General features: G+C 36.2%; 1 protein-coding gene across 8 annotated transcripts in view; it reads right to left on the reverse strand.

The window, feature by feature from the left end:
* Positions 1 to 7,483: 7,483 nt before the first annotated feature.
* Positions 7,484 to 12,032, reverse strand: part of EMSY (EMSY transcriptional repressor, BRCA2 interacting) — an 81,317-nt gene continuing 76,768 nt past the window's right edge. For 7 of the 8 annotated variants that reach the window (XM_024757507.1, XM_024757506.1, XM_024757509.1 and 4 more), the window contains one exon: positions 8,229 to 9,504. In XM_024757507.1, the coding sequence (XP_024613275.1) occupies positions 9,310 to 9,504 (195 nt within the window). In that variant the 3' untranslated portion in view covers positions 8,229 to 9,309. Of the gene's footprint in view, positions 9,505 to 12,032 lie in introns of all 8 variants that reach the window. The other variant, XM_024757505.1, reaches the window with a different exon arrangement.

Genomic DNA, 12,032 nt, shown 5'->3' on the forward strand with positions numbered 1-12,032 from the left:
GACATCAATAAACCACCTAAGGACTGGGAAGAAAAGCTGGGGAAGTGTTTTTTTGGGGGTGTGTTTTTTGTTTTTGTTGTCTTGTTTTTTTGAAATTAGGGCATTCAAAAGCACCTGTATATATAAGGAGAAATTTAGAAAGCCATGCATATACTTAGGAAAAAAAACTGATAGGACCTCAAGCTTTCACCTCAGGATGGTCTCTAAGCTCAGTGGAAGTCTGGGTAAGTGTCGAAGGGCCACAGCACAAAGCCAATCTGCAAATACAAGGGTGTGTGTGTGTGTGTGTGTGTGTGTGTTTGCTTAGCTCCTGGGGTTCAAGGAAATCTCTGTCAAACACTAGTTGAATACATGCTGAGGAATAGAGACTTCAGTGACCACACATGAAAAGGAAAACAGTTTCTGAAAAAAAAAATAGAAGTCATTAGACAAGTGAACAATAGCTTTTAACAATCAAAATAAAAAACAAAAACAAAGAAACACCAAAACAAACAAACAAAAAACGCTGCAAACCCCAGGGGGAAAGGGAAAATCTGATGTCCAGAGTCACCACATCATAATATTCAGATCTTCACTTTTCAACAAAAAAAACCACAAAGTATACAAATAAAAAATAGAGTACAACCCATTCAGAGAAACAAAATTAATTAACTGAAAGCCACCCAGAAAACTCAGACATTGGACTTACTACACAAAGCCTTTAAAATAACTGTCTTGGGCTTCCCTGGTGGCGCAGTGGTTGAGAGTCCACCTGCTGATGCAGGGGACACGGGTTCGTGCTCCGGTTCAGGAGGATCCCACATGCTGCGGAGCGGCTGGGCCCGTGAGCCATGCCCAGCTGAGCCTGTGCATCTGGAGCCTGTACTCCATGGCAGGAGGGGCCACGGCAGTGAGAGGCCCGCGTACCACAAAAAAAAATAAAAAAAATAAAATAACTGTCTTAAATATGCTCAAAGAGCTAAAGGATAACATGGACAAAGAACTAAGGATAACATGGACAAAGAAATAAGGAAAGTGATGTCTAAACAAAATGAGAATATCAATAAAGATAAATTAGAAAAAGGAACCAACAGAAATTCTGGAGATGAAATATACAATTATTAAAATGAAAACATCATGGAAAAAGTATAAAGCTTCCTAAAAAATTAAAAATAAAGCTACCATATGGTCCAGCAATCCCACTTCTGGGTATATATCCAAAGGGAATAAAATCAGTATCTCTAAGAGATATTTGTACTCCATGTTCATTGCAGCATTATTCCCAATAGCCAAGACATTTGTCCATCAACAAATGAATGGATAAAGAAAATGTGTGTGTGTGTATGTGTGTTGTATATATATACAATGGAATATTATTCAGCTTTTAAAAATAAGGAAACAACATGGTTGAATCTGGAGGACATTATGCTAAGTGAAATAAGTAAGACACAGAAAGAAAAACATTGCATGATCTCACTTATATGTGGAATCTAAAACAGTAGAACCCATGAAAGCAGAGAGTAGAATGGTGGTTGCCAGGGGCTAGGAAAATGGGGGAGATGTTGGTAAGTAAGTTTTTTTAAAACTTCACTAGAGGGGCTCAACAGTGAATCTGAGAATGCAGAAGATGGAATCAGTGAACTTGAAGATAAGACAACTGAAATTATCCAGTCTGAGGAGCAGAAAGAGAAAAGAATGAAGAAAAATGAGCAGAGCCTAAAAGGCTGGTGGAACACTAGCAAACAGATCAATATATGCATTATGGGAGTCCCAGAAGGAGAAGAAAGAGAGGGAAGGGCAGAAAGAATATTTGAATAAATAATAACTGAAAACTCCCCAAGTCTAATGACAAACACATGAATCTACACATTCAAGAAGTTCAATGAACTCCAAGTAGATAAAGTTACAGATTCACACTAAGACACATCATAATCAAACTGTCAAAAGACAAAGAGACAATCTTGAAAGAAGCGAGAGGGCAGCAACTTGTCATGTACAAAGACTCTTCAATAAGATTAACAGCCAATTTCTCACCAGAAACCATGGAGCCCAGAAGGCAGTGGAATGACATATTTAAAGTGCTGAAAGAAAAAAAAAAAAACCTGTCAATCAGGAATTCAATATCTGGCAAAACTGTCAAAAATAAGGGAGAAATTAAGACATTTCCAGACAAACAAAAGCTAAGGGACTTAATTACCACTAGTTCTTCCCTAAAAGAAATGCTAAAGGGAGTCCTTCAGGTTAAAACAAAAGGCCTCTCAACAGTAACTTGAAGCCATATGAAGAAATAAAGATATCCAGTAACTACATAGACAAATACAACAGCTATTATTATTATAATTTTGGTTTGCAACTCTACTTTTTACTTCTTACATAAAAGACAAATGCATTAAAAAATTATAAATATGTTATGGAGCACACAATGTATAAAGATGTAATTTGTGATTACAACATAAAGAAGGGATGAAGTTTTATAGGGGCAGAGTTTTGTATGCTATCAAAGTTAAGTCAGTATCAATTCAAACTAGATTGCTATAATTTTAGGATATTCAATGTAATCCCCATGGTAACCACAAAGGAAATATCTAAATATCTAAAAAATATACTCAAAGGAATTGAGAAGGGAATCAAAACATTTCACTACAAATAATGAACTAAACACAAAAGAAGGCTGTAATGGAGGAAATGGAGGATAAAAAAGGCATAAGACATATGGAAAACAAACACCATATGGCAAAAGTAAGTCCTTCCTTATTAATAATTACATTAAACGTAAATGGATTAAACTCTCCATTCAAAAATATTGGCAGACTGAATTAAAAAAAGATCAAATCTGCTATACACAAGAGACTCATTTTAGATCCAAAGACACAAATAGATTGTAAGTGAAAGGACAGAAAAATATACTCCATGCAAATGGTGACCAAAAGAGAGCTGAGGTGACTAAACTAAATATCAGACAAAATAGACTTTAAGTAAAAACTGTTAAGAGACAAAGAAGCACAATGTACACTGATAAAAGGGTTGATTCATCAAAAACACAAAACAATTATAAGGATATATACACCAAACAGAGTTCCAGAATACATGAGGCAAGTATTAATAAAACTGAAGGGAGAAATAGTTCCACAATAGAGACTTGTGGAGACTTCAGTACACCACTTTCAATCATGGATAGAACATCTATGGGAATGAAGATAGAAATCAATAAAAGAAGTAAAACTGAAAAATTCACAAATATGTAGAAATTAAACAACACACTCATACAACCAACGGTTGAAGAAATCACAAGAGAAACTAGAAAATATCTGAGATTAATGAAAAAAAAAACCCAACATACCAAAGTGTAGGGAATATAGCAAAAAATACCTACATTAAAAAGAAAGATCTCAAATCAATAACCTAACTTTACATCTTGAGGGACTAGAAAAAGAAGAAAAGCTAAGACCAAAGCTAGCAAAAGAAAGGAAATAATAAAGAATAGAATGGAGATAAATTAAACAGACAATAGAAAAACAATAGAATCAATGAAGCCAAAAGTCAGTTATTGGAAAACTGGCAACGCGTTAAACAGGGAAATTTATAGCTGTAAATACCTACATTAAAAAGAAAGATCTCAAATCAATAACCTAACTTTACATCTTGAGGGACTAGAAAAAGAAGAAAAGCTAAGACCAAAGCTAGCAAAAGAAAGGAAATAATAAAGAATAGAATGGAGATAAATTAAACAGACAATAGAAAAACAATAGAATCAATGAAGCCAAAAGTCAGTTATTGGAAAACTGGCAACGCGTTAAGTGCTGACAAAAAAAAAAAAAAAAACCTATAAAGATCCTTATGCAATATAAATAGTACACAGTAGGTAACTAATAATAAGTGCTTAGTAAACACGTTTCTCCCAAAATGCTAGAGGAACCTAGCAGTGGGGGAGAGGGGTGGGGGGGGGAATGAATCCTCCTTGAAGAGATCTGGACAGTCCTAGTGAAGGAGGTGAAATTCAAGCTGGGCTTTTGAGAAATGAGTGAGACTTTCTAATGCAGAGCATAATGTGTGTGCGGTGGGGGAGATAGGCAGTAGGCCAGGGTAGTGAAATGAGTTAAGAATCTAGAAGTGTAGGTTGAAGCTTTGGCTAAGATCCTTGAATGCCAGCTTCATACTACAGTACTGGGGAACCACTGAAGATGTTAGAGAAAAAGGACATAAGGAGATGAGACTAGCATCAAAAAATAAATGTTAAATATATTTTTCTGTTCCAATGGACCAACATAACTCCAAATATTTTGTAAATGTATTAATTCATTTTACCAGCTCTAATGGCTTAAAACTTAATGACTTCTCATTGTTCTTAGAAAAAAGACCCAAACCTTTATAATAAGCTGCAAGATCCGTATAGTTTGGTCTCCACCTTCCGCTCCCACCATGCTCACTGCCCTTGCTCTCCACGCTGCTGTCACACTGGCCTAAGTTCCCCTTCCACCACAAGGTTTTTTATCTGCTGTCCATCTACTGGACAGCTGTCCCCCTCCTCTATGCCTAGTTCAATCCTCTTCCTTAAGACTACACTTTAAACAATCCTTCCTGAGGGAAACTCCCCAACTTCCCATTTATATGCTATCATGGCACTATTTCTCTGTCATGGCATTTAGCACTGAATACATTTAGGTGTGATCTTTGATGAACATATCTCCTTTGCTAGGCTGAAGCTCCTTTATTTGAAGGAAGAGAAAGAAAAGTCAGAAAGAACCACTTGGGAGGAATATTACTCATCTATGTCTTTTTTAAAAGTAGGAATTATAATTCATTCCATCTTCTGCTGTCTTAAGCCTCTTAGAGCTTGTCCAAACTCACATGGCTTGTCAGGATTCAAACCAAGGCTTGTTGGGTTTTTTGTTTTGTTTTCAAAGCAAGCACATGTTTTCAGTTACAGTGTATACATAAGCAAGGAAGAGAGAAAAAGGCAGAGCGAGCCTTCTCACAAGTACAAAATCTACAGTGTTTCTTTTTTCAATATATATATAGGTCGTCAAACCTCACTTACTTAAAGGCTTACAAACCTGCAAGCAGAGGCAGAAGACTTTTTTCACTATCCTTTCTTGGAAAGGCCTTGCTTATATGGTGCTTTTTTACTCCACTTCCTCTTATCAGGAGCTTGTGACACATAATTAAACTCAAACTGAATTGAGCACCTCTGTTTGAGGCACGTAAGGCTGGTGAAAAGATAGTGTTATAGACAAACGCCAAGCTCCTCTGTCCTTCCAAAGGCTTCTGTCCTTCCTCTGTCCTTCTGTGTGAAGGCAAGTAAGGCTCGCAAAAAGATCATGTTATAGACCAACACCAAGTTCCTCTGTCCTTCCAAAGGCCAGTCCTGTGTCTGGTGGCACACACTCCTCTAGAGAAAGCAGCAACTTGTGTGACTTGGCACGATACCTATTAGCGCATAATTTGTGAGTTTTGGTACATCATTTTTCTCCGAGCCCTCAGTTTTCTATTTATAGAGGAGTGGTATAAATACTAGACTTAAAAAAATACAGCTCGTAACTCTGTGCCTGGCATTTTTTTGAGATGAATCCGCTTTTTAAAAAATGCCTGACATTTTTACATAAACTATTTCATTTAGTCTTCACAATAATCCTATGGGGTCAGAAACATTCACTTTGTATTATGGTGAATGTGACTTCCTCAAGTTCATATGACCAATAAACAGAGGAGCCTGGGACTCAAATACAGACCACCTGACCACTATTTCCTTTGCACTATCCCAGGTGCTACTGAGGTCTCCTAGCCCAGCAGGCTATTGACAGAACCTCACAAAGAAATGTATTTAAAGGCATTTTCAACTATAAAGCTCTGTACAGTTTTAAGGATGTTAAGCAATTTGTTACATTAGAGGAAGAACGAGAACCTGATTAAGATTTTAAGGGTGATGAATTATTTTCCAGAAAACAGCTTACTTTTCTCTTAAGAATAGTAATATTTCTGTACTTCAAAAGCTCTCAATTTAAATAATAAAATAGAAAATAATTCAATTGAGAAATTGGCAAAGGACATTTCTCCATAGATGTATGAACAGCCAATAAGCACATGAAAAAAATGCTCATCATTAGCCATCAGGGAAATGTAAATCAGAACCACAATGAGGTACCACTTCATACACTAGCATGGCTATAATTAAAAAGGAAAATTATAGCAAGTGTTGGTTAAGATGCAGAGAAATTGGAACTCTCCTACACTGCTGGCAAGGATGTAAAATGTGTAGTCACTGTGGAAAAGAGTTTGGCAGTTCCTCACATTGTTAAAAATACTTACCATATGACCCAGCAATTGCACTCCTAGATATTTACCCAAGAGAATTGAAGATGTATGTAAAACTTGTACACAAATGTTCGTAACAACATTATTCATAAGAGCGCAAAAGTGGAAACAACCCAAATGCCCATCAACTGATGAATGGATAAAATGTGGTATATCCACACAATGGACTATTACTGAGCCATAAAAAGTAAGGGAGCACTGATACATGCTACAACATGAACCTTGAAAACACTATACTAAGTGAAAGAAGCCAGTCACAAAAGACCACATATTGTATGATTCCATTTATATGAAATGTCCAGAATAGGCAAATCCAGAGACAGCAATTAGTTTAGCGGATGCCTAGGGCTAGGGTGGTGGTGGTTTCAGGGGTACAGGGTTTCTTTTGGGGTTATGCAAATGTTCTAAAATTGACTGTTGTGATGACTGCCAAACTCTGTGAATATACTAAAAAACCACTGAACTGTATACTTTAAATGGGTGAATTGTATGACATGTGAATTAATCTCAATAAAGCTACTTTTTTTTAAGTTCTCTACGTTCACCATAAACTGCATCTGCAGTACGAAGTATTTATCAATGTTTACTTTAAACCAAATGGATTTTTCTTACCACTGTCTTTAACAGTTAGGGTTTATTAATTTTGTAGCATTTGCATTGTAATCTCTGAATATCTTTCACGTGGATGACTTAAATTTACATTTAACTTATGGACTTAAACTTATGAAATACTAATAGATCTAATGCTAAGACTTTCAATAAAAGTATGCCTGGAGATCCATGTATGGCATCACCACCCATCTACTTAATCAAGAAATCTAAGAGCCACTCTTGTTACCTCTTTCCTTTAGCCTTCGTATCCATTTCATCAGCAGGTAACCTTGTTTATCAACTCCATTAGGGTAGGATTTTCTGTTTATTCACTACGGTATATTCCTGGTGCTTAGAATGGCACCTGGCACACAGAAGATGCTTAATTAATATTTGTCGAATAAACTGAAATTCATGCTTTCCTTGAAATTAACAACTTTAAAAGAAAAAGATTATATCCCTCATACTTTATAGTTTGTTAAAATATATACTAATTTTTAAAAATGAAGACTATGGAAATTTCATTTGCCATTTCAGTTGCTGAAACATATTAAGGCTAAATTCTCAAAGGGACACAGGTATGCTATGGTGTCAGAATATGTAGAAGTAGAACATAATGACTTTATTCAAGTTTGCTCTTGTTACCTGATGCATGAATATTTAAAAGATATTTTATAAAAACTTACAGCTGTAAGTAATGGATTGACCATAACAGAGGGCTTAACCTGGAATACATGGATAGGCTTAGGGGCCCATGAACCCCTAAAAATGTATGCAAAACCTAACATGTATATTGGCATGTGTATCTTTTTGGTGAGAGAGTTCATAGTATAATTAGATTTTCAAAGAAGTCTATGACCCAAGAGGTTAAAAAAAATTACTTAACTAGAAACAGTCACAAAGTCTTTTCAACGTGAATTTGTACAACAAAATAATAACCAACAGCTCCATCTATGGGTATAAGTCCTTATCACGTAGTAGAAATAATGACAACTACCAGAGATCAGTGCATCTTGTGAATGCTTGTGTTTAAATCTTCAGTGTCACTTCAGTGGGAATTTATTAACTACAGGATCACAGTTTTTTTTCCAGATATAGATGTAAAAATTCGGAGACCACTGATGAATTCTACTTACAGTACTTCAGCACCAAAAAATTGGGCAGTTATGCTGATATATGTATGTACAGTTCAACATTTGTCAGTCTTAAAATGCTTATTTATAGTGAAATCCATATAAAACCGTTAAAAAATTTTCTATTTACATTTTTAAAAAATGAAAAGTATAGTTTCCTTTGCCACAACTTGTCAAAACTGACTCTTACCCTCCCACCCTCTTACCCCTCACTCTACTTGTGACAGACAGTGATCACAAGACCCAAACATATTGCTTTAACAAATCGTGTCCTAAAAAGGTAGAATGTTTAAAACCATTACATTTAGAACTGTAAATGAACTTTTTATACATTTCAAAGGGGGGTAAACAAAATTATGTAAAAGTTATTTTCAAAGTCTCAGTCCAACATGAATGTGCAATTTCAATGTTAAGATAGCATCATATGAATAATCTGTTTTCCTGAACATAACTGAACATTTCCTTTGGATCAGAAAATGTTTCTTTTCCTCTGTTGCACAATGAAACATTTTCTCATTAAGTTTTCTTAAAGGAGAAGGGGGAGGTTTGGAGATGGAAAAGGTAGGCAATCCCGGCGCACAGGAAATTTGTCAGAAGGAATATGGCCTGCTTTGAAATGTTTACATTTAAATAAATAGAAGGCAAGTGTGCTGCCTAGAGCACAAAGGAACAACAACACAATAAATTAGCATACAATTGGTGAGAATGTACAAGCCACCCAAAAAGTATTTCCCACGGGTTAGGGACCTGATTTCTACCATCTAACAAGGTTTCTTTAATGCCAGTATTAAAGAACTAGTTATTTTATAAAATATGAACTGAGCAGATGTAAAATGTTAACCAATTCAGCACTTGCAGGGATTTGCAAAAACATACAAGATTTAAAAAAAAACTGTTCCTGACACACTGTTTCAAAATACAAACTATTCACATTCTCCTTTTTTGATGGTGTTTTGCTCAGTAGAAACCAGCTGAGGAACATTCACAGGAAAAGTCTCTTTCTACTGCAAGACAAACTTTTCCATTAGCCATGGTCCAACAGAGAAAGAATATCATGTCTCATGTCACTGTAGATGTGCATCTTTTTCTTTTTTCAGAAAGAAGTACATTCCCCTGTGAGTTTTATCTTGTTTTAAAATGCTACTCCTGCAGCAATCCTTGTTCAAACACTGCTGTTTCAGGGTCCACAGTCTAAGCATGGGCAAAGTGCTCTCTTTAGACATCAAAATACAAGGGCTTCCCTGGACACTTGGTAACCAAGTAGGTTTTAAAGTGCACTCCTGTGTCCAAAACACTAGGACCGTTCAGCAGAACTCTGAGAGGGACTGGGTTCGGTTCCCTCTTCTGTGCTACTGTCTATGTCCTGCTCCATTGCCGTCTCATCGTCATCCAACTGCTGACTGGTGAAGTTGTTTAGCTCAAGGAGCCCGCTGGGCTCTACTACCACATTGGAGCTGGAGTGGCAAGGAATAGCATACTGGGGAATGGCCTGAAAGAGAAGACACAGGAGAGCTTTACGGTTTAAAAAAAAAAAAAAAAAAAAGGTGACAGAAGGATTTCCTCAACAACAATAAGGAAGGAAAAAAGGAAACTGACATTAATTGGACAACTACTAGATGCCAGGCACTGTGCTAGATGCTTAATATTATTCCCATTTTACAAATGAGGAAACTAAGATAGTAAGCGACCTAATCAAGGTCACACAGTTGGTCAGTGTTAATGCCAGGATGCCATGATTCAAACCCAAGTCCTCTACAACTCAAAGTGATCTTTCTACTCCTTAATGGTGCCTCTTCTAACAAAGGAGGCTGAAGTCTGGGCCTAATTCAAGAGACAGACTTTGAAGGACATTTTTATTTGGTCATTAAGCATATTTTAAATGTAAATGTAATGAGATTTTGCTTATTATTATCTGTAAGATGAATGATTAATCTGCTGATACCACAATATATTTTAAGCCCTTTGGTAGTTCAAAGGGGAAGTTATTTGTTTGGGTCACATAGTAACAATCTTTATTGAAAATAAGACTAGGGAGGACAAAACTGTCTTTTGAACAATAAAAATACCAATAGATAAACACCTATTAGGCCATATTGCCTTGTCAGATTCTTTTTTCTCAACTTTATTATATACCTTCTTAAAAGGTATATCAGTTCATATCATACCCCTACTTAAAACTCTACAATTAGTTTCCTATTGTACTTGCTATGAAATCAAAAGCCTTACCATGGATGGCTCCAGCCTTATGCCAAACTCACTGGTACCATAGGGTGTTTGCACTAGTTCTTCCCTTCTTCCTGGAATACTCCTCCTCCAAATCCTTACATGGCTGGTTCCATCTTGTCATCTGCATCTTAGCTCAAATGGTTAGAGTAAAAGGCTTTGAAAAGCCTTTCTTCTATGAAAGGAAACCAGAGTACTGGCTCGATCCCACCCCCCACTCCTATTATGTTCTGTTACATTTTCTTCATTACATTTATCATCTCTTTGTTTTCTTCTCACCCTTAGAATGTAAGATCCAAGACAGTATGGACCAGAGCACAGAACTCGACTATCTTTTTCAGTGTTAGATGCCCATAACTTTAAACAGGGCCCAGCACACATTAGATGCTCAATAAATACTTTCCAAATGAATAATGTATCTTTAACATAAAAACCCCAGAGCAAAGCTGAATATCAGCACTTTGAAAATATACCTAACCAAAATAACCATCTACTGAGGGAAGATGCAAATTTAAGTTGAATACTATCAAGAAAATAGTGTAAGATGCCTAGGCATTGATTCTAGGGTGCTGAAGTTTTTTTGTTTTTCCTCCCTCACCCTCCTGCCCCTGCTCCATATAGCTAATCATTGTGAAAAAGTCTCAGGTAGGGTCAGAATTTTAGTTCAGCTCTGGCTCTGACTTGCTGTGGACCTCTGAAAAAGTCACTTCACTTCCTTGAGCTTTGGTTAATCTTGTGTAAAATAAGATAATTAGAGAAGATATGCTCTAAAGGTCATTGCAGTCCTAAAATTCTATCAATTCCATATATATAGACTCCTTCAGAACAGAAGATACATTCCTTTTGTTTACTCCTCTATCCTCACAACTAGCACAGTGCCTGGAAGACAGAGGTTAAATAATACATGTGGAATGAATGAATGAATGAATGAATAAATGAAATACAGATTATCTGTCTACAAAGCATTTAATATTAAACATGCTGAATTTTTACAGAATAGTTTTTAAGGAATCAAAGAACTTCTGCAGACTTCCTTCACTCATGTCAATAGGTTCTTTACTAAATCAGTAAAAATCAATACTTTGGGTCAAAGCTAAGCATAACTAGTGAGACCTGAAAATGTTCTAACAGTATATTAGTGATGATTATAATAACAGGAGCTATCCTTATTGAGTATTACTCTATATCAGACACTTAACCAGCTGCTTTATATACATTTCTCAATCCTCAAAACAACCCTGTGAGTTAAGTGTTATTGTTTCCATTTCATCACAGGGACAGAGGTTAACTCTGTTGCTCCAAGCCACAATGTGGTTAAGGAGTACAGGTGAGATTCAAATCTAGGCATTTCTGACTCCAGAAGCTTGGTTCTTAATCACTATGCTGCTCTTCCCTCTGGCACAGCAACCCAGCATATGGTACATGCTAAAAGTTAGTTGATATTCTTGTAGAGAACCCACTCATTAGCTATCATCCTTGATACATGAAGCAAATTACATTTTCACCCCTTTTCACAAAGTACAGAAAATAATTTCTAAATAAGTTACTCAAAATTATTTTCAATTTAGTGAGCATACCAATTTAAATTCCCAGGAGCCACAGTAAATTTTAGTAAAAATAGTAATAGCTACCATTTATTGGGCAATCACTACAAGCCAGGTACTGTGCTAGGTGCTTCATCTCAATTTTGTGTACTCCTTATGTCAATCGTGTAAAGTAGGCATTCCTTACTCCCATTTTACTGATGAGGAAACGAAGGCACAGTGAGGTTAAGTAGTCTTGCCCAAAGTCACA

The sequence above is a fragment of the Neophocaena asiaeorientalis genome, unplaced genomic scaffold (assembly GCF_003031525.2).
Source record: "Neophocaena asiaeorientalis asiaeorientalis breed wild unplaced genomic scaffold, Neophocaena_asiaeorientalis_V1.1 scaffold481, whole genome shotgun sequence".
Lineage (NCBI taxonomy): Eukaryota > Metazoa > Chordata > Mammalia > Artiodactyla > Phocoenidae > Neophocaena > Neophocaena asiaeorientalis.